We start from the raw sequence: 22,658 nt of genomic DNA, 5'->3' as shown, positions 1-22,658 counted from the left end.
GGGCGATATATCGATATTTAAAATATATCGATATTTTTTCAAACGCGATATGAAACGAGACCATATCGTTAATATCGATATAATTTAATTTGCGTTGAAATTACAGCACATTTGTTCCAAATAACACCAGTTTCGAACCGCGCCTGCCGCCTGCTATTTCGTAACTCTGCTTATGTCTCTCCCGCTCTGCCTCCGGCTCACACACACAGCCTCTGCCTGCCCCCGGCCCCCTCCACTGACTCACGTCACTTTTTGAAACATGAGCCGTGTTCGAAATCGTTCACTATTTATTGGGTATTTTAAGTGCACTATATTGTGCATGAAATTAACCACTGAGAATTCGAACACCACTACAAAATGGCGAGCACCCTATATAGTGCACTATATCCGTGATAGGGAACGATTTCGAACACAGCTATGGAGTCCGCCTGCGCATGAAGCTTGCAGCTCCGAGGAGCTTGTTTGCAAGCGAAAGACCAACAGCTCCATAGTATGAAAATGGTTTGGATATAAGTTGTCTGACGAATTACAAAATCACGTAATTTGTGGAGAGTGCTTAAAAACTGTCGCAACCAAAGGGTTGCAATTCTGTCCATTATATTTCGGAGGCGCACAAAGCTTTTGGCCGTGATGTTATATATTATAATGTTCTCTAATACGAGGCGGAGGCAGTGTCTAGTCCACGGTTTATTCAACCATCAAACTGTATTCAATTCCGAACGGTAGAAATAGTAATATCAAATCTGCGCACGGAGCGCGCCGCACCCCCCCGCCTTCGACAAATATCGATATATATCTTATATCGATATTCTGCTTGAAGATATCGAGATATGACTTTTGGTCCATATCGCCCAGCCCTAGTGTGTGTGTGTGTGTGTGTGTGTGTGTGTGTGTGTGTGTGTGTGTGTGTGTGTGTGTGAATAACTTACCTCTGTGATGCCACTGTTCCTGTGCCATCTGTAAGAGAGAGAAAGAGGCTTGTTTGTGTGTGTTTGTCTCTGTCTTTGTGTGGGTTATTAAAGTGCTTCAGCAAGCACTATCTATTTATTTATATCGTTAAAAAAAATGCAAAAAAACTTTGTAGTATCCATTCTGGTCTATTTTCAATATCAAGGCCAATCTTTTTAACCTTAATCAGTTCCAATCTAACACAATCAGTTTACATACCCTTTGGTGGTTGTTCATGTTCAGATAATCTGTGTTTTTGTCATGCATGTTGTTTGTCTTTGTCAGCTTCATGTGTTTGTGATGTTTGTATGTATTTGTCTGCTTCAGTTTTAACAAAAGTTTGCTAAAGAAAACACAAAAAAACACAAAAGGGAGGAACAGCTTGAGCCTTTATTTGTTGATTGGTCACCTGAGTCTTTGGATAATCATGTTCATTATTGAACTTTAGCCTGTACAAGCCAATTGTTGAGTTGTATCTTGAGTACAAGTGTGTGTTCTTCAAATGTTGAGATTTTTGCATTATTATTAATGTTATTTATATGTGCCTTTCCTTTTGATGTGTGCATGTCTGTCAGCTCCATGTTTAACTAAATGTTTGCAAATGGTAGTACATGTTTGTCTCTCGTCTCATGCTCTCGTGTTCTCGCCTGTAGATCTGTACCTTGTTGTGGTGGGCGAGCTTTTAATTAAACAGATCTTGTTTACTTGTGTTTTATATGCATTGCCTTTTCAATGAAACCCATTTGGGGTGAAAAATAAAAGTTGTAAAAGAATTTGAGTCTCTTTGTGCTTGGCTTTCACAAGGGGTGGGGTAGTGGAAAGAAAAAACACACCAAAGAAATTAGAAGTCCTTGTGTCTTCTCTCCCGCAACCAGAGGTGTGAATACACCCCCACTTTGCTGGCTGCACTCCCTGTGTGGTCAAAATAATGAATTCTGTGAATGGCTCTGTCATCCAGACAAAGTGAGTGCACTGAATACATTCTTATTATTTTTCTTAATTCAGCCCAAAAATGTAACAATTAAACACTTTTCCACTTGATAATATGAATCTCATCAGCTACATCAACTCAAAGTATGAAAATAATAAACAAAACATTCAGCAGACTAGCGGATTTTGATAATCAAGGCCTTGCACATAATATTTCTGGAAATAAGGATCCATAATGAATGAAAGAAATGAATGAATGAATGAATGAATGAATGAATGAATGAATGAATGAATGCGTTATTCCAGACTCAGAGTTCCATATTTGAACGCAATGCATTACACTGCTTGGGCGTCATCGTTTGCGTGATCTTTTGAAGAAACGTAGCGATGCAAAACATGGTATGGACTGCAATATAGCACGATGAAGCCATTCATAGCTATTATTTCTTTAGAACAACATGATCAGGGGAGAGCGCGAACGCAGTCCCCCAGTACCAGAAATTATGCAATCGAGATTCCCACATTTGGGGAATTCGCACGGGTCAGCAACAGCCTCAGTGCAATGGCTGAGCCTCGCTATGGGTGAACCACCTTCTTGATCATGGTATCTCCCTTGCCAGGTAAGTATGAGTTGAACACGTTCAGGTGGGCTGAACAATGCCCACGCGTGTTCCCGTGGAGAACGGTTGCAAAGCATTCGGAGATGTCTAGACTTTAATAAACATTGTAGACCACCGGTCACACGATGACAGGAGAATCTGAAATCAGCGAGATGGAAGCATAACGAAAGGAAACCTGGAGATCCGAGTTATCGACACGCCACAGAAAGAATCCTTTTTTCTTTCTTAAACAACAGAATATCGTTGGAATAATTGTAAACAGTGCGTTTATGAATTGTAAATGACACTTTATTGTCTACAGGCGGACGGGTGTACTCTCAGGAGGAGTTTCGTTTTGTTTTTCACAGTGAGAGAGGGGTGCACCGGTCCTGGAGGTACTGCAATACCAGGTCGATGCGTGGAGTGGACGGGGCAAGCCCCTTTTCCATCTCCCAGTTCCAAAAATCAATTTAATATATGGTCCCCGGGTAGGGGACGTATCAGATATTAAACTGATAAGAACAGATACTACACTTGATCTTAGCCAAAAGGCCGAGAAGCGATGCCTACACACGCTCAGACCAAGAGGCGAGGTTCCCAGACACGTCGCTCCACGTGGCGGTTTAACAGACAACGAAAAAAAAAAAAAAAAGAACGACCAAGCACCCTGTGTGCGTGTTTGTGTGTATGTGAAAGCTGAAGAAATAAACCGAGGTCGCTACATCTCTTTGCTGCTGCCTGCTGGCAGTCTCACTAGGCCGTCTGCATGTTTCACAAATAGAGTTTGGAGCAGTGGAGGCTTCTATAAGACTACAGGTGAAGCAGTGCTTCACCAAATTTTTTTTTAAAAATAAATAAACCAACAATACTATCGAATACTGCCAAAATGGTGGTGCCCACGATTTCCCCGCCCCAACAACGTCAACACCCGGAACTCTATTGCAGCCATTGCAGCCAATGAGCTCGAGTTGAAAAAGAAAATAGCTTACAGCACGTGGTTTCACTCAGGTAAATTGTATCGCCTTCACCGTTTGCTAGTTGATAATTAGACCTTTTTTTTAAGGTTTGTATTAAGCTGTTTCGATTTTGTAGAAAGAGAAAAGATTTCGGCCGTGTCATAACACGGTCGTTGTGTATAAAGGGAAGACGTAGCGGTTACGTTTTTAGCTGCTGGGTAGACTTCAGTCAACCTATCGCCGTTTTGTCTGCGAGCAACCATATGACTCGTGGGTGGTCTCCTTTTAATCGTGGTAATCTAAGCTTTCCAACGGTGTATGGCATGACTATATGTACCCAGGGGTCGTTGAAATAATAAGCTGATTAATGTGTGTTTTGTAACGATAGCTAGGCGCGGCTAACGACACTGTTTACAATGAGTAAGGGCATACGTCGCATACCTGCAAACTTGTTGCTTTTCGGCGACCATCAACGTTTTCTTGGACAATTTGATGTGGATATGTGTTGATTTGGGTAAATGTGACTGTTTAGACAACAGCTGATGCGAGAGTAAGTGTAACATAAAGCAATTTGGCGACCGTGTTAATCTCTTGTTGCATGGGATGCGCTGCATACCTGGTAGACAGTAGCTAATTTCTAACAACATAGATAACAATCTGGCGAGCGTGTTGTCCACCTAGGCTAAAACACCAACAGCACATTTCTGTATAATAAAGGGCTACATATTGTCAATCTAAATGATCTGCTTGTTGTACTCATGTATTCATGTTTTACTGTACCAGATGGAACATGGAGGAGCCTACACATCAGTGCACCGTGTGCGACAAGACATTCAGTGAAAAGTCCAAACTGGCGAGTCATCTGAAGATCCATGCAGACGCCAGGGAGACCTTTACCTGTGATGTCTGCGGGAAGAGCTTGGCCACTAAACCATCGCTGGTCAGCCATCAACAGCTACACCAGTACCCCAACATCATTTTGTACCGGCAAGGAGAGGCCAGGCTGTACTGTACAGAGGCAGCAAGGTCTGTGGCAGAGGCCCGCAGCAGCACTGTTGTTGACCCTAAATGGCTGGATCTCAAGACAGCAGAGGCGGCTGCCAAGAGGTCGGGGGCTGAGCTGTGGAAAGGTCAGCTGGTCATCACGTTCGGGTAGTACGCCGGTCAGACCTTCAGGTGGCTTGTGGAGAATGATGTCGGCTGGCTGGTGTGGCTGCTGTTCCAGTACTGCCAGCAGGGAGAGCAGAACGAGCTGCTGAAGTGGCAGAAGGAGCGACTGCTCCTTCGGCCACAAGGTGACTCCTCACCTGAAAGTGCTGTCGGACGCACCGTTCCCGGAGGCTCCTGCGCTGCCAACATCCCTCCCTCCGCCAGACCGGCCTCAGGTCCAGTACCGGCTCATCCATCACGAGGCTGGAAAGAGACGTGGTGAGAAGCGGAGGTAAGTTGTCATAAGCACTTTGTTTCACCTGTTGGCTGTGGAAAGCAAATAGCACACACGTCATATCAATACTGATCACATGTGTATTTTATGTTTCCAGATTATTTGTTGATGTGCCACAGCCTGTGACTCCCGCGAACCGACCCGTTCAGCCCACTGGGTTGTCGTCCTCCACCCGGCCGAAGCCTGCTGCACTCACCCCCATTCTGCCGAGGCCTTCTGCGCCCACCCACCTCCAGCCGAGGCCACCCGCTGCGTTGACCTACGGCCCACCCCCTGTGTCGGCAGCACCCATACTGCAGGTCTTCCCCGCACAGCCACAGGCCCCCTCCGTCCTGTTTCGTGGGACATCCTGCAGCCAGAGCTTTGTCCCTCCTGCACCAACAGTGAAGGCATTCATGCCTAACAAGTCCTCAAGGCCATGTGGGGCTTGCCACATGCCAAACTGTGGTGGACAGTGGAAGAGGTACAACCCTTTCAAGGACAAAGTGGCTGGAAGCATGCAGGAAATGTTTTCCTACTGTCCATCCACTAGGAAGTCCACTACCCCTGGCTTCGACAATGTGGTGTATGACAACTTTGAACTCTTTAAGAGTGTTGTGGATGCAGAGTTGGAAAGGAGGACTGTGTGTGTGTGTGTGTGTGTGTGTGTGTGTGTGTGTGTGTGTGTGTGTGTGTGTGTGTGTGTGTGTGTGTGTGTGTGTGTGGACTATATGTACCCAGGGGTCGTTGAAATAATAAGCTGATTAATGTGTGTTTTGTAACGATAGCTAGGCGCGGCTAACGACACTGTTTACAATGAGTAAGGGCATACGTCGCATGCCTGCAAACTTGTTGCTTTTCGGCGACAATCAACGTTTTCTTGGACAATTTGATGTGGATATGTGTTGATTTGGGTAAATGTGACTGTTTAGACAACAGCTGATGCGAGAGTAAGTGTAACATAAAGCAATTTGGCGACCGTGTTAATCTCTTGTTGCATGGGATGCGCTGCATACCTGGTAAACAGTAGCTGATTTCTAACAACATAGATAACAACCTGGCGAGCGTGTTGTCCTAGGCTAATACACCAACAGCACATTTCTGTATAATAAAGGGCTACATATTGTCAATCTAAATGATCTGCTTTTAGTTTTACTCATTTATTCATGTTTTACAGTACCAGATGGAACATGCCTACACATCAGTGCACCGTGTGCGACAAGACATTCGGTGAAAAGTCCAACCTGGCGAGTCATCTGAAGATCCATGCAGACGCCAGGGAGACCTTTACCTGTGATGTCTGCGGGAAGAGCTTGGCCACTAAACCATCGCTGGTCAGCCATCAACGGCTACACCAGTACCCCAACATCATTTTGTACCGGCTAGGAGAGGCCAGGCTGTACTGTACAGAGGCAGCAAGGTCTGTGGCAGAGGCCCGCAGCAGCACTGTTGTTGACCCTAAATGGCTGGATCTCAAGACAGCAGAGACCTTTGGAAAGGTCAGCTGGTCATCATGTTCGGGAAGCACGCCGGTCAGACCTTCAGGTGGCTTGTGGAGAATGATGTCGGCTGGCTGGTGTGGCTGCTGTTCCAGTACTGCCAGCAGGGAGAGCAGAACGAGCTGCTGAAGTGGCAGAAGGAGCGACTGCTCCGCCAGACCGGCCTCAGGTCCAGTACCGGCACATCCATCACCAGGCTGGAAAGAGACGTGGTGAGAAGCGGAGCTAAGTTGTCATAAGCACTTTGTTTCACCTGTTGGCTGTGGAAAGCAAATAGCACACACGTCATATCAATACTGATCACATGTGTATTTTATATTTCCAGATTATTTGTTGATGAGCCTGTGACTCCAGCGAACCGGCCCGTTCAGCCCACTGGGTTTGTCGTCCTCCACCCGGCTGAAGCCTGCTGCGCTCACCACCATTCTGCCGAGGCCTCCTGCGCCCACCCACCTCCAGCCGAGGCCACCTGCTGCGTTGACCTACGGCCCACCCCCTGTGTCGGCAGCACCCATACTGCTGGTCCTCCCCGCACAGCCACAGGCCCCCTCCGTCCTGTTTCGTGGGCCATCCTGCAGCCAGAGCCTTGTCCCTCCTGCACCAACAGTGAAGACATTCATGCCCAACAAGTCCTCAAGGCCATGTGGGGCTTGCCACATGCCAAACTGTGGTGGACAGTGGAAGAGGTACAACCCTTTCAAGGACAAAGTGGCTGGAAGCATGCAGAAAATGTTTTCCTACTGTCCATCCACTAGGAAGTCCACTACCCCTGGCTTTTACAATGTGGTGTATGACAACTTTGAACACTTTAAGAGTGTCGTGGATGCAGAGTTGGACAGGAGGACTGTGTAAATACCTGGAAATGCGTGTGTGTGTGTGTGTGTGTGAATAACTTACCTCTGTGATGCCACTGTTCCTGTGCCATCTGTAAGAGAGAGAAAGAGGCTTGTTTGTGTGTGTTTGTCTTTGTCTTTGTGTGTGTTTTTTAAAGTGCTTCATTAAGCACTATCTATTTATTTATATCGTTAAAAAAAAAGGCACTTTGCAGATTTACTTGAAGTTCTTTTGTTCGCTTTTTATTTATTATTATTTATATTGCTGTTAAAATTAACTTTGTAGTATCCATTCTGCTCTATGTTCAATATCGAGGCCAATCTTTTAAACCATAATCAGTTCCAATCTAACACAATCAGTTTACATACCCTTTAGTGGTTGTTCATGTTCAGATAATCTGTGTTTTTGTCATGCATGTTGTTTGTCTTTGTCAGCTTCATGTCTTTGTGATGTTTGTATGTATTTGTCTGCTTCAGTTTTAACAAAAGTTTGCTCAAGAAAACACAAAAGGGAGGAACGGCTTGAGCCATTATTTGTTGATTGGTCACCCGAGTCTATGGATAATCATGTTCATTATTGCACTTTAGCCTGTACAAGCCAATTATTGATTTGTATCTTAAGTACAAGTGTGTGTGTGTGTGTGTGTGTGTGTGTGTGTGTGTGTTCTTTAATTGTTGAGTGTTTTTTATTATTATTAATGTTATTTATATGTGCCTGTCCTTGTGATGTGTGTATGTCTGTCAGCTCCATGTTTAACTAAATGTTTGCAAATGGTAGTACATGTTTGTCTCTCGTCTCATGCTCTCGTGTTCTCGCCTGTAGATCTGTACCTAGTCGTGGTGGGCGAGCTTTTAACTAAAATGATCTTGTTTATTTGTGTTTATATGGATTGCCTTTTCAATGAAACACATTCTGGTTGAAAAATAAAAGTTGTAAAAGTATTTTGGAGTCTCAGTGTGCTTGGGTTTCAGAAGGGGTGGGGTATTGGAAAGAAAAAACACACCAAAGAAATTAGAAGTCCTTGTGTCTTCACTCCCGCAACCAGAGGTGTGAATACACCCCCACTGTGATGGCTGCACTCCCTGTGTGGTCAAAACAATGAGTTCTGTGAATGGCTCTTATTATTTTTCTTAATTCAGCCCAAAAATGTAACAATTTAACACTTTTCCACTTGATTGTATGAATCTCATCAGCTACATCCACTCAAAGTATGAAAATAATAAACAAAACATCCAGCAGACTAGTGGATTTTGATAATCTAGGCCTTGCACATGACATTTCTGGAAATAAGGATCCATAATGAATGAAAGGAACGAATGAATGAATGAATGAATGAATGAATGAATGAATGAATGAATGAATGAATGCGTTATTCCAGACTCAGAGTTCCATATTTGAACGCAATGCATTACACTGCTTGGGCGTCATCGTTTGCGTGATCTTTTGAAGAAACGTAGCGATGCAAAACTGCAATATAGCAATATATATGGACTGCAATATAGCACGATGAAGCCATTCCTAGCTATTATTTCTTTAGAACAACATGATCAGGGGAGAGCGCGAACGCAGTCCCCCACTACCAGAAATTATGCAATCGAGATTCCCACATTTGGGGAATTCGCACGGGTCAGCAACAGCCTCAGCGCAATGGCTGAGCCTCGCTATGGGTGAACCACCTTCTTGATCATGGTATCTCCCTTGCCAGGTAAGTATAAGTTGAACACGTTCAGGTGGGCTGAACGATGCCCACGCGTGTTCCCGTGGAGAACGGTTGCAAAGCATTCGGAGATGTCTAGACTTTAATAAACATTGTAGACCACCGGTCACACGATGACAGGAGAATCTGAAATCAGCGAGATGGAAGCATAACGAAAGGAAACCTGGAGATCCGAGTTATCGACACGCCACAGAAAGAATCCTTTTTTCTTTCTTAAACAACAGAATATCGTTGGAATAATTGTAAACAGTGCGTTTATGAATTGTAAATGACACTTTATTGTCTACAGGCGGACGGGTGTACTCTCAGGAGGAGTTTAGTTTTGTTTTTCACAGTGAGAGAGGGGTGCACCGGTCCTGGAGGTACTGCAATACCAGGTCGATGCGTGGAGTGGACGGGGCAAGCCCCTTCTCCATCTCCCAGTTCCAAAAATCAATTTAATATATGGTCCCCGGGTAGGGGACGTATCAGATATTAAACTGATAAGAACAGATACTACACTTGATCTTAGCCAAAAGGCCGAGAAGCGATGCCTACACACGCTCAGACCAAGAGGCGAGGTTCCCAGACACGTCGCTCCACGTGGCGGTTTAACAGACAACGAAAAACAAACAAAAGAACGACCAAGCACCCTGTGTGCGTGTTTGTGTGTATGTGTAAGCTGAAGAAATAAACAGAGGTCGCTACATCTCTTTGCTGCTGCCTGCTGGCAGTCTCACTAGGCCGTCTGCATGTTTCACAAATAGAGTTTGGAGCAGTGGAGGCTTCTATAAGACTACAGGTGAAGCAGTGCTTCACCAAAAAATGTTAAAAAATAAATAAACCAACAATACTATCGAATACTGCCAAAATGGTGGTGCCCACGATTTCCCCGCCCCAACAACGTCAACACCCGGAACTCTATTGCAGCCATTGCAGCCAATGAGCTCGAGTTGAAAAAGAAAATAGCTTACAGCACGTGGTTTCACTCAGGTAAATTGTATCGCCTTCACCGTTTGCTAGTTGATAATTAGACCTTTTTTTTAAGGTTTGTATTAAGCTGTTTCGATTTTGTAGAAAGAGAAAAGATTTCGGCCGTGTCATAACACGGTCGTTGTGTATAAAGGGAAGACGTAGCGGTTACGTTTTTAGCTGCTGGGTAGACTTCAGTCAACCTATCGCCGTTTTGTCTGCGAGCAACCATATTACTCGTGGGTGGTCTCCTTTTAATCGTGGTAATCTAAGCTTTCCAACGGTGTATGGCATGACTATATGTACCCAGGGGTCGTTGAAATAATAAGCTGATTAATGTGTGTTTTGTAACGATAGCTAGGCGCGGCTAACGACACTGTTTACAATGAGTAAGGGCATACGTCGCATACCTGCAAACTTGTTGCTTTTCGGCGACAATCAACGTTTTCTTGGACAATTTGATGTGGATATGTGTTGATTTGGGTAAATGTGACTGTTTAGACAACAGCTGATGCGAGAGTAAGTGTAACATAAAGCAATTTGGCGACCGTGTTAATCTCTTGTTGCATGGGATGCGCTGCATACCTGGTAAACAGTAGCTGATTTCTAACAACATAGATAACAATCTGGCGAGCGTGTTGTCCACCTAGGCTAATACACCAACAGCACATTTCTGTATAATAAAGGGCTACATATTGTCAATCTAAATGATCTGCTTGTTGTACTCATTTATTCATGTTTTACTGTACCAGATGGAACATGGAGGAGCCTACACATCAGTGCACCGTGTGCGACAAGACATTCAGTGAAAAGTCCAAACTGGCGAGTCATCTGAAGATCCATGCAGACGCCAGGGAGACCTTTACCTGTGATGTCTGCGGGAAGAGCTTGGCCACTAAACCATCGCTGGTCAGCCATCAACAGCTACACCAGTACCCCAACATCATTTTGTACCGGCAAGGAGAGGCCAGGCTGTACTGTACAGAGGCAGCAAGGTCTGTGGCAGAGGCCCGCAGCAGCACTGTTGTTGACCCTAAATGGCTGGATCTCAAGACAGCAGAGGCGGCTGCCAAGAGGTCGGGGGCTGAGCTGTGGAAAGGTCAGCTGGTCCTCACGTTCGGGTAGTACGCCGGTCAGACCTTCAGGTGGCTTGTGGAGAATGATGTCGGCTGGCTGGTGTGGCTGCTGTTCCAGTACTGCCAGCAGGGAGAGCAGAACGAGCTGCTGAAGTGGCAGAAGGAGCGACTGCTCCTTCGGCCACAAGGTGACTCCTCACCTGAAAGTGCTGTCGGACGCACCGTTCCCGGAGGCTCCTGCGCTGCCAACATCCCTCCCTCCGCCAGACCGGCCTCAGGTCCAGTAGCCGGCTCATCCATCACGAGGCTGGAAAGAGACGTGGTGAGAAGCGGAGGTAAGTTGTCATAAGCACTTTGTTTCACCTGTTGGCTGTGGAAAGCAAATAGCACACACGTCATATCAATACTGATCACATGTGTATTTTATGTTTCCAGATTATTTGTTGCTGAGCCACAGCCTGTGACTCCCGCGAACCGACCCGTTCAGCCCACTGGGTTGTCGTCCTCCACCCGGCCGAAGCCTGCTGCGCTCACCCCCATTCTGCCGAGGCCTTCTGCGCCCACCCACCTCCAGCCGAGGCCACCCGCTGCGTTGACCTACGGCCCACCCCCTGTGTCGGCAGCACCCATACTGCAGGTCTTCCCCGCACAGCCACAGGCCCCCTCCGTCCTGTTTCGTGGGACATCCTGCAGCCAGAGCTTTGTCCCTCCTGCACCAACAGTGAAGGCATTCATGCCTAACAAGTCCTCAAGGCCATGTGGGGCTTGCCACATGCCAAACTGTGGTGGACAGTGGAAGAGGTACAACCCTTTCAAGGACAAAGTGGCTGGAAGCATGCAGAAAATGTTTTCCTACTGTCCATCCACTAGGAAGTCCACTACCCCTGGCTTCGACAATGTGGTGTATGACAACTTTGAACTCTTTAAGAGTGTCGTGGATGCAGAGTTGGAAAGGAGGACTGTGTGTGTGTGTGTGTGTGTGTGTGTGTGTGTGTGTGTGTGTGTGTGTGTGTGTGTGTGACTATATGTACCCAGGGGTCGTTGAAATAATAAGCTGATTAATGTGTGTTTTGTAACGATAGCTAGGCGCGGCTAACGACACTGTTTACAATGAGTAAGGGCATACGTCGCATACCTGCAAACTTGTTGCTTTTCGGCGACAATCAACGTTTTTTTGGACAATTTGATGTGGATATGTGTTGATTTGGGTAAATGTGACTGTTTAGACAACAGCTGATGCGAGAGTAAGTGTAACATAAAGCAATTTGGCGACCGTGTTAATCTCTTGTTGCAAGGGATGCGCTGCATACCTGGTAAACAGTAGCTGATTTCTAACAACATTGATAACAACCTGGCGAGCGTGTTGTCCTAGGCTAATACACCAACAGCACATTTCTGTATAATAAAGGGCTACATATAGGGCTGTCGCAATAATCGCAAAAATGAAATATCGCGATATTTAGAGCACACCGCGGTAGATAATGGGCCACCGCGATCACCGCATATGACCTGGTGCGGGTTGCGCGTTCATGAAACTGACCGTGGAATTCTAGAATGAAACGTGCGTTGCCATGATACCCATTCATTAACGTTCATTACTCTACTTCATTTAAGAATGCTCGATTCTGATTGGCTGGGAGGGGTGCATTAATCCGGCATATTGCCCGCTGACTTGTCGGTTCTACTTGCTGCTGACTGAGCACAACCTTGTGTGGTTGGTTGCTATAGAAACGCGTTACCTACAGTTGAGCTAACGTTATTCACCGTAGTTCTAAAGCGAACTACTTTTCGAGGGAGATGAACTTAAACAGAGCATACATTTAATAAGCATGCAATACGAATAAGAAAAAGGCTAATTATTAAAGTATATGAATTGTTTTATTATGTTGGCCGGCGCGAATAAACGGAATAATCACCTCAAGGCAGGGCAATAAACAGTTTGATATGCCCGGCTCGCGGAAGGTTACCGCCCGAGACGATTGCCCGGCCTCTCTGTGATTATTCCTTACTTCATTTAGTTAGTAGTAACCTGCTCCCGCCAAAGCAAACGTCTAAAAAAAAGTGAATGAATGAAAGAATGGCAGCACTCGTATCAAAAAAAAATTGTACCTCGTCCCTTTGGGAGCATTTCGGCTTTCAGCCAAATGAAAAGGGGGAACCAGCCAATTTAGATGTGGCCATCTGTAAAATCTGCCGCAAATCGGTTCAAGTTAAACGTGGAAATACAACAAATTTAAGGGCTCACCTATCAAGCTACCATCCATCTATTGCGGCGCGGATTGCCACACAGGGTAGCGGAGCAGCTCATGTCGGTGCTAGCCGACAGCTTGGAGTCGCCGAAGCCTTTTCTCGAGTCGGCAAATACAGCAGAGACAGTGACAGACATAAACGCCTAACAGGCGCTGTTACAAGGTATCTAGTTGAGGAGATGGTGCCGTTTTCCACTGTACAGAAACCTTCTTTCAAGTCACTGCTCGAGAAATTTGATAAGCAATATGAGTTGCCAGGAAAAACCTACTTCTCAGAAACTGCTGTGCCTAAAATGTACAATTCAGTAAGAGCATCAGTTCAGAGTGAGCTCAGAAGTGTGGACTTTTTCTCTGCCACCACTGACATGTGGTCAAGTGTGAACATGACTCCTTACATGAGTCTTACTGTTCATTACCTGACCACAGACTGGACTCTAAAATCACGCTGCCTCGAAACAGTGTTTATGCCCCTGAATCACACATCTGACAACATCGCAGAGGCTCTACGCAGCGCATTTGATGAGTGGTCCCTGGATGAGAAGAAGCTGGCGTGCGTAACGACAGATAACGGGGCAAACATCGTGGCAGCAGTGAAACAATTGGGCTGGACGTGGCTGAACTGCTTCGGACACAATCTACACTTGGCAGTGACAAACGCAATGGCAAGCGTTAAAGATCGCACATCGCGAGCAATGGGCCAGTGCCATACCTTAGTGGGTGCGTTCTCCCAGAGCTGGCTGAAGAGGAGGGATCTGGCGAAAGCGCAAGCGGAGCTTCAAACCCCGCAGCACGTACTCATAATGGTAAGGCTTTCAGAAGTTATTTTTAATTGTAATCCACTGTAAGTCCACTTAATAACACAATTGGCCTATCATTGAGCCTCCATATTATGATTTGTCAAAATAAACACCTAGTTGACGCACTTGCAGCCGACAGGCTATTTTCCCGTCTTGCTGTGATTATTTGCTTTTTGAGATGCTGAAAAAATATTTTTCGTTTAGAAAAAAATACACTGAAACGAAATATAATGGTAAATGTTGACTTTTATTTAGAAATAATAATAAGCTGGTGTTATTTCAGTTCAAAAATTATATTAATCCGTCCATGCAGGACTGTCCAACAAGATGGGGCTCCAAACAAAAAATGGTGGACCGAGTCTTGGAGCAAATCCCCGCCATAAAACGAGTTTTGGATGATCGGCGGCATCAGCATCTCATCCCCAGCTGGCAGGACATTGCCGTTTTGGAGTCGGTGAACGCGGCGTTAAAGCCAGCGGCTGATTTTACGGATCTGCTGTCTGGCGAGAACTACGTCACGGTCTCATCAATTAAACCTGTCCTGAAACTCCTCACGGAAGATGTCTTAAAACCATCAGACGAGGACACCACTCTGACCTCAGACATCAAGCGGAAGATGTGCAGTGTTCTCGAGGAGAAGTACAGACCAGCTGCTCTACAAGCAACTTTGGCAAAGTCCTGCTTGCTGGACCCAAGATATCGGGGCAACAATTTTGATGAGTATGCGGAGGAGGAGACAAAGTGCGCGCTGATCAATGAAATGTTGGACACGGAAGACAGAGAGAGCGGTGCCAGTGCGTCAGCTGCTGACCAGCCAGAGTCCTTGGTGCAGACAGCGGTGCCACCACCCACCAAAAAAAGAACGCTCGGAGACCTGCTGAAGTCACGGACAAGCACGTCTGCAACCGTCCCGAAGAGAGCCAGAGCCGACCTGGAGCTCACTCGCTACCTGCAGGAGGAACCCATCGACTCTAATGACAACCCCCTGGCATGGTGGTGCAACAACCAGGAGAGATTTCCCTTGCTCTCCAAAGTGGCACGCAAGTACATGTGTATTTGCGCAACAAGCACACCATCCGAGAGGGTTTTCAGTGTCGCTGGAAATGTTGTCACCCCTCTCAGATCCTGTCTCAAACCGCATAAGGTTAACATGCTGGTTTTCCTTGCTCGTAACAAGGACATGACCGAGTTATAAATCATCGCGTGTGTGTGTGTGTGTGTGTGTGTGTGTGTGTGTGTGTGTGTGTGTGTGTGTGTGTGTGTGTGTGTGTGTGTGTGTGTGTGTGTGTGTGTGTGTGTGTGTGTGTGTGTGTGTGTGTGAAATTGTAGTGCCTGGTTTCTCTTATTTTGTATAGGCTACTTAATTTTTTACTTTATTTATTATTTATTTTATTTTATGCATTTAAACGTTCAGCCTTCACCTGAATTTAGTTTTTAAGTTCAATCAGGAGAAACAACTTGCATCTGTGCCGTTACCGCCCTTTGATCTGCATTCAATAAATAAGAAGTGTTATAAAATTGCCTCGTCTTTTTTTTAATAACCTTTAATAACTTTTTTAAATTAAGCAATAAGCCCCAAGAGGCCGTGCTTTGCGGGGATTTTTTTTTTGCAATATTATCGCATACCGCGATATTGCGCCCCCTGTCTTCACCGCGGTGAAAATTCCTCAACCGTGACAGCCCTAGCTACATATTGTCAATCTAAATGATCTGCTTGTTGTACTCATTTATTCATGTTTTACTGTACCAGATGGAACATGGAGGAGCCTACACATCAGTGCACCGTGTGCGACAAGACATTCAGTGAAAAGTCCAAACTGGCGAGTCATCTGAAGATCCATGCAGACGCCAGGGAGACCTTTACCTGTGATGTCTGCGGGAAGAGCTTGGCCACTAAACCATCGCTGGTCAGCCATCAACAGCTACACCAGTACCCTAACATCATTTTGTACCGGCAAGGAGAGGCCAGGCTGTACTGTACAGAGGCAGCAAGGTCTGTGGCAGAGGCCCGCAGCAGCACTGTTGTTGACCCTAAATGGCTGGATCTCAAGACAGCAGAGGCGGCTGCCAAGAGGTCGGGGGCTGAGCTGTGGAAAGGTCAGCTGGTCATCACGTTCAGGTAGTACGCCGGTCAGACCTTCAGGTGGCTTGTGGAGAATGATGTCGGCTGGCTGGTGTGGCTGCTGAAGTGGCAGAAGGAGCGACTGCTCCTTCGGCCACAAGGTGACTCCTCACCTGAAAGTGCTGTCGGACGCATCGTTCCCGGAGGCTCCTGCGCTGCCAACATCCCTCCCTCCGCCAGACCGGCCTCAGGTCCAGTACCGGCTCATCCATCACGAGGCTGGAAAGAGACGTGGTGAGAAGCGGAGGTAAGTTGTCATAAGCACTTTGTTTCACCTGTTGGCTGTGGAAAGCAAATAGCACACACGTCATATCAATACTGATCACATGTGTATTTTATGTTTCCAGATTATTTGTTGATGAGCCACAGCCTGTGACTCCCGCGAACCGACCCGTTCAGCCCACTGGGTTGTCGTCCTCCACCCGGCCGAAGCCTGCTGCGCTCACCCCCATTCTGCCGAGGCCTTCTGCGCCCACCCACCTCCAGCCGAGGCCACCCGCTGCGTTGACCTACAGCCCACCCCCTGTGTCGGCAGCACCCATACTGCAGGTCTTCCCCGCACAGCCACAGGCCCCCTCCGTCCTGTTTCGTGGGACATCCTGCAGCCAGAGCTTTGTCCCTCCTGCACCAACAGTGAAGGCATTCATGCCTAACAAGTCCTCAAGGCCATGTGGGGCTTGCCACATGCCAAACTGTGGTGGACAGTGGAAGAGGTACAACCCTTTCAAGGACAAAGTGGCTGGAAGCATGCAGAAAATGTTTTCCTACTGTCCATCCACTAGGAAGTCCACTACCCCTGGCTTCGACAATGTGGTGTATGACAACTTTGAACTCTTTAAGAGTGTCGTGGATGCAGAGTTGGAAAGGAGGACTGTGTGTGTGTGTGTGTGTGTGTGTGTGTGTGTGTGTGTGTGTGTGTGTGTGTGTGTGTGTGTGTGTGTGTGTGTGTGTGTGTGTGTGTGTGTGTGTGTGTGTGTGTGTGTGTGTGTGTGTTAGGGCTGGGCGATATATCGATATTTAAAATATATCGATATTTTTTCAAACGCGATATGAAACGAGACCATATCGTTAATATCGATATAATTTAATTTGCGTTGAAATTACAGCACATTTGTTCCAAATAACACCAGTTTCGAACCGCGCCTGCCGCCTGCTATTTCGTAACTCTGCTTATGTCTCTCCCGCTCTGCCTCCGGCTCACACACACAGCCTCTGCCTGCCCCCGGCCCCCTCCACTGACTCACGTCACTTTTTGAAACATGAGCCGTGTTCGAAATCGTTCACTATTTATTGGGTATTTTAAGTCCACTATATTGTGCATGAAATTAACCACTGAGAATTTGAACACCACTACAAAATGGCGAGCACCCTATATAGTGCACTATATCCGTGATAGGGAACGATTTCGAACACAGCTATGGAGTCCGCCTGCGCATGAAGCTTGCAGCTCCGAGGAGCTTGTTTGCAAGCGAAAGACCAACAGCTCCATAGTATGAAAATGGTTTGGATATAAGTTGTCTGACGAATTACAAAATCACGTAATTTGTGGAGAGTGCTTAAAAACTGTCGCAACCAAAGGGTTGCAATTCTGTCCATTATATTTCGGAGGCGCACAAAGCTTTTGGCCGTGATGTTATATATTATAATGTTCTCTAATACGAGGCGGAGGCAGTGTCTAGTCCACGGTTTATTCAACCATCAAACTGTATTCAATTCCGAACGGTAGAAATAGTAATATCAAATCTGCGCACGGAGCGCGCCGCACCCCCCCGCCTTCGACAAATATCGATATATATCTTATATCGATATTCTGCTTGAAGATATCGAGATATGACTTTTGGTCCATATCGCCCAGCCCTAGTGTGTGTGTGTGTGTGTGTGTGTGTGTGTGTGTGAATAACTTACCTCTGTGATGCCACTGTTCCTGTGCCATCTGTAAGAGAGAGAAAGAGGCTTGTTTGTGTGTGTTTGTCTCTGTCTTTGTGTGGGTTATGAAAGTGCTTCAGCAAGCACTATCTATTTATTTATATCGTTAAAAAAAATGCAAAAAAACTTTGTAGTATCCATTCTGGTCTATTTTCAATATCAAGGCCAATCTTTTTAACCTTATTCAGTTCCAATCTAACACAATCAGTTTACATACCCTTTAGTGGTTGTTCATGTTCAGATAATCTGTGTTTTTGTCATGCATGTTGTTTGTCTTTGTCAGCTTCATGTGTTTGTGATGTTTGTATGTATTTGTCTGCTTCAGTTTTAACAAAAGTTTGCTAAAGAAAACACAAAAAAACACAAAAGGGAGGAACAGCTTGAGCCTTTATTTGTTGATTGGTCACCTGAGTCTTTGGATAATCATGTTCATTATTGCACTTTAGCCTGTACAAGCCAATTGTTGAGTTGTATCTTGAATACAAGTGTGTGTTCTTCAATTGTTGAGATTTTTGCATTATTATTAATGTTATTTATATGTGCCTTTCCTTTTGATGTGTGCATGTCTGTCAGCTCCATGTTTAACTAAATGTTTGCAAATGGTAGTACATGTTTGTCTCTCGTCTCATGCTCTCGTGTTCTCGCCTGTAGATCTGTACCTTGTTGTGGTGGGCGAGCTTTTAATTAAACAGATCTTGTTTACTTGTGTTTTATATGCATTGCCTTTTCAATGAAACCCATTCGGGGTGAAAAATAAAAGTTGTAAAAGAATTTGAGTCTCTTTGTGCTTGGCTTTCACAAGGGGTGGGGTAGTGGAAAGAAAAAACACACCAAAGAAATTAGAAGTCCTTGTGTCTTCTCTCCCGCAACCAGAGGTGTGAATACACCCCCACTTTGCTGGCTGCACTCCCTGTGTGGTCAAAATAATGAATTCTGTGAATGGCTCTGTCATCCAGACAAAGTGAGTGCACTGAATACATTCTTATTATTTTTCTTAATTCAGCCCAAAAATGTAACAATTAAACACTTTTCCACTTGATAATATGAATCTCATCAGCTACATCAACTCAAAGTATGAAAATAATAAACAAAACATTCAGCAGACTAGCGGATTTTGATAATCTAGGCCTTGCACATAATATTTCTGGAAATAAGGATCCATAATGAATGAAAGAAATGAATGAATGAATGAATGAATTAATGAATTAATGAATGAATGCGTTATTCCAGACTCAGAGTTCCATATTTGAACGCAATGCATTACACTGCTTGGGCGTCATCGTTTGCGTGATCTTTTGAAGAAACGTAGCGATGCAAAACATGGTATGGACTGCAATATAGCACTATGAAGCCATTCATAGCTATTATTTCTTTAGAACAACATGATCAGGGGAGAGCGCGAACGCAGTCCCCCACTACCAGAAATTTTGCAATCGAGATTCCCACATTTGGGGAATTCGCACGGGTCAGCAACAGCCTCAGTGCAATGGCTGAGCCTCGCTATGGGTGAACCACCTTCTTGATCATGGTATCTCCCTTGCCAGGTAAGTATGAGTTGAACACGTTCAGGTGGGCTGAACGGTCCGTGTACTTTGCGGCCAATGGATTTTCGTTTTGAAATGAGAAAACCAAAATCGGGAAACGAGCTGTTTCCTGATTACCATATAGAGATAGGAAAACAAAAATCCGAAAATGACCCATTTTCCGAATTTTGTTTTGATAATAGAAAACGGAAAACGGTAAAACGACCAGTTATCTGATTTTCTTTGATGTGCTTAAACATTGACATCGGGAATTAAAATACTGCGTGGAAATCTTCTTTCTCAATTTTGCGAAGATTTTGTGTTGTGACCCGGAAGTTCCTCTCACAAGCTTAACCGTTACATTGCATGGAATGGAAATGGAGAGCTTCATATTGTTTCGCGGACCCAAACGGCTGACTATGAAGCAAGAGGACATGTCTGCAGACAAAATTTGCAGGATTTTTCAGGTGATGTTACTTTTCAACTTATAATTGACACTTTTATCCATTGCAAAAAAAATGCTCACACAGTTCACAGCGCCTTAGCTTGGTGGCATGTCATTCTACGACAGGTAGAATGAGTTAATGTTAGCATAGCCGCGGCTATTTTTTGAGCGCAAAATAGTTTTTTGACTTCCCACATGCAATTTTACAAACGGTAACATTAACATTTTGATTTTAACAATAACTCATTTGTTGGAGAGACTAGTGATGTAGTAGTAGTAGTGGTAATAATACTAGTTGACATGACATAACTGTTTAGGGATGTTCTCTCAACTAGATTGATTAGTTAGCATAGTTCGCTAAATATCTAACTGCCAGGGCTCGCAAATATCTAGCCACTCCTTCATCCACAATGCCGTGTGAAAGACGTTGTTGTCACTTGTCAGTCACAGGACACATGGTGCTAAAGAAGCCGTCAGCTTTGCTATCAGGGAATGTGAACAAGGTAGTTTGCCACACCAGCTGGCGAAAGGAAGACTATATTGTGTCATGGTGTGGTCAATGGTTGTTTGACAATAAAGAGACATTTTCAACCATCCACTGGCTAAGAAGCCCAAATCATTTCTGTTTGATTTGAAAAGATAAGAAACATTTGTATTCAACCAAACAATAGCTAAAAAGCCCGAATTCTTTTTGGGATGATGATATATTAATGTTCCATATGGAAAAGCAAAGAGAACTGCTAAAGACTTGGCGCTCTGAGATTCTTCTGAACAAACTTCTGAAGAGTGCGTTACAAATAAAATGAATTATTATTAAAGAACTGCTGAGTTGCAGCACCATTGTTTTAGTTTTTCATTAATGAAAAAAGAAAACATGTTAAATGTATATATCCGTCTTTTGTCATGATTAATATACAGAGAAAATCGGTAATATGTGATAAATCATGATTAATCCACAGATTAATCCACACTTTTTTTTTTTATCATTTCACAGCCCTAATGTATATATGAATTGTTTTAAGTATGTTGACCTGTGATGTATATTTGTTATGGAAACACGGGATTAGTAGTATTTGTACTATTTAATTACAATGTTTTTTAATCCTTTATGGTATTTTTCATTTAATTCTATTAAACAGGTCAGTTGCAGCAGTCTTTATATCACGGACGACTCCAACACGGCAATATTTCCAGAGCCAGCAGGCCATTTTTCAATAATTAATCTGACTAATCGCAGTCATTATGAGGTCCACGGCGATGCAGAGCACCTTCCACCCGCTGCTGGTGCCCCTGCTTTTGGGTTCATGCGCCGACCCTCACCGGCTTCTGCTTCTGCCACATCTTTTTCTGCGTCTGGTTTTTCCACTGAAACACCACCACCACCACCACGAGCTGGAACTCCACGAGCTAGTGGAGCTAGCTTGTTCCAGGGAAGATCATTCCAAAGGTTACTTGTTAAATATGTAACTTGTTAAATATGTAACTGATCTCTGCTGCTAAAATCTCGTCCTATAATATATAAATATCATTTTAGGCCCATAGGTGTGATTTTAAGACGGTCTGATTTATCCCCAGGTCAATCCATCTGGCAGAAATTGTTAATGAGAAACTCAGTCCTTCCAGGACAGTAGTTGTGCGCTTTTTGGAAGCTGAGGCCTGCGTTGAACGAATTTCGGCCAAAGTTCAAGATGCCGTGGGCTCTGATGAGCCTATTACCTTGACGGACACCCAAGGAAACGAAATAATGGACTCTGAGGGCACAAGAAGTAAGTTGTATGATCAGAAACTTGCTTCTAATTTGTGGTTTCTAATAAACCTTAATGTTGATTTTAAAGGAGTCATTGATTGCAAAAAACAAATTTACCTTGTCACAGTTGATTAACGACAGTTCAGTGGGTAAAATGTACATACAATGAACCCTTAAAGTCCATTGACACTTCTTTCATATGCAAATCTCACAATTAGAAACCGGTAGGTATGTAAAGCAGGATTTGCTAAGAAGATGTAGCTGAAAAGGTGCTGTTCTGACCCTTTGTTCATTACAACCGCAAGCTGTAGTATTATGTTGTTGCTAACGTATCCTCCCTGTTTCTATTATCGGTAGATGTGATGGTTTAGTTTATTGGCAATGTGGCTAACGTTATTTCATGTCCCTGACTGTTTCATTCAAATAAATAACACGTGTTTGTTTACAGCCCAACCAATGTTACATACCCTATTCGGAGACCGTAAGGAACCGTGTGAAATACCCCCAAAAAGTCAATGACCCCTTTTAAAAACAAGTGAAGTTAATGTTTTCTGACTTCTTAGGTTCCCAGTTCTGGAAACAGAACTCAAGAAAAATATATGCTGTGCCTGAAAGTGACTTTGTGGAGTTTCAGAATGGGAGAAGAGCTAAAACAAGGTAATACAACATTTGATCTGTAGGCAAATTCATATATGAACTAAAACTTCCTGAAGGAAATACCAGTGTAATGCAAAAGTTAAGAAAGGAAAAAGAAAGTAGAGTGGAAGAATAATTATTATTTGAACTTAATTTGGTCTGCTTTTTTGAGTGATGATCATGAATGAAGTCATTATGATTCAATTATATGACAACAATGTCTCATAGGTTGACGCTTTTACAGAGTAAATTAAGATTTATAAAATATTCAGAAAGATAT

The 22,658-nt window shown here is 44.5% G+C and overlaps 1 protein-coding gene and 5 non-coding genes across 6 annotated transcripts; 1 reads left to right on the top strand and 5 right to left on the bottom strand.

The window, feature by feature from the left end:
* Positions 1-2,341: 2,341 nt before the first annotated feature.
* On the bottom strand, positions 2,342-2,506 carry LOC130383313 (U1 spliceosomal RNA). The gene has a single exon (XR_008895754.1). It is a non-coding gene; the product is annotated as a U1 spliceosomal RNA (small nuclear RNA).
* A 344-nt stretch (positions 2,507-2,850) lies between these two features.
* On the bottom strand, positions 2,851-3,041 carry LOC130383321 (U2 spliceosomal RNA). Its single transcript, XR_008895760.1, has one exon. It is a non-coding gene; the product is annotated as a U2 spliceosomal RNA (small nuclear RNA).
* Positions 3,042-8,737: 5,696 nt separating this feature from the next.
* On the bottom strand, positions 8,738-8,902 carry LOC130383309 (U1 spliceosomal RNA). Its single transcript, XR_008895751.1, has one exon. It is a non-coding gene; the product is annotated as a U1 spliceosomal RNA (small nuclear RNA).
* Positions 8,903-9,246: 344 nt separating this feature from the next.
* Positions 9,247-9,437, bottom strand: LOC130383328 (U2 spliceosomal RNA). The gene has a single exon (XR_008895767.1). It is a non-coding gene; the product is annotated as a U2 spliceosomal RNA (small nuclear RNA).
* Positions 9,438-12,734: 3,297 nt separating this feature from the next.
* Positions 12,735-15,189, top strand: LOC130382656 (E3 SUMO-protein ligase ZBED1-like). The gene is made up of 2 exons (XM_056590525.1): positions 12,735-13,985; positions 14,293-15,189. Exons 1-2 carry the CDS (start codon positions 12,999-13,001, stop codon positions 15,172-15,174), a joined length of 1,869 nt encoding a protein of 622 aa, XP_056446500.1. The 5' UTR covers positions 12,735-12,998; the 3' UTR covers positions 15,175-15,189.
* Positions 15,190-19,414: 4,225 nt separating this feature from the next.
* On the bottom strand, positions 19,415-19,579 carry LOC130383308 (U1 spliceosomal RNA). Its single transcript, XR_008895750.1, has one exon. It is a non-coding gene; the product is annotated as a U1 spliceosomal RNA (small nuclear RNA).
* Between the last annotated feature and the right edge of the window lie 3,079 nt (positions 19,580-22,658).

This window comes from Gadus chalcogrammus, chromosome 5 (genome assembly GCF_026213295.1).
Source record: "Gadus chalcogrammus isolate NIFS_2021 chromosome 5, NIFS_Gcha_1.0, whole genome shotgun sequence".
In the NCBI taxonomy this organism is placed as follows: domain Eukaryota; kingdom Metazoa; phylum Chordata; class Actinopteri; order Gadiformes; family Gadidae; genus Gadus; species Gadus chalcogrammus.
Note: the sequence above shows the minus strand (reverse complement) of the source record. Positions and strands in the feature narration are given on the sequence as shown.

Bases quoted from the DNA above. Each gene is read 5' to 3' on its own strand.
- LOC130382656 (XM_056590525.1), top strand. From the start codon at position 12,999: ATGAATGAAAGAATGGCAGCACTCGTATCAAAAAAAAATTGTACCTCG. The intron at 13,986-14,292 runs GTAAGGCTTTCA...CCGTCCATGCAG, and splicing joins CGCAGCACGTACTCATAATG to GACTGTCCAACAAGATGGGG.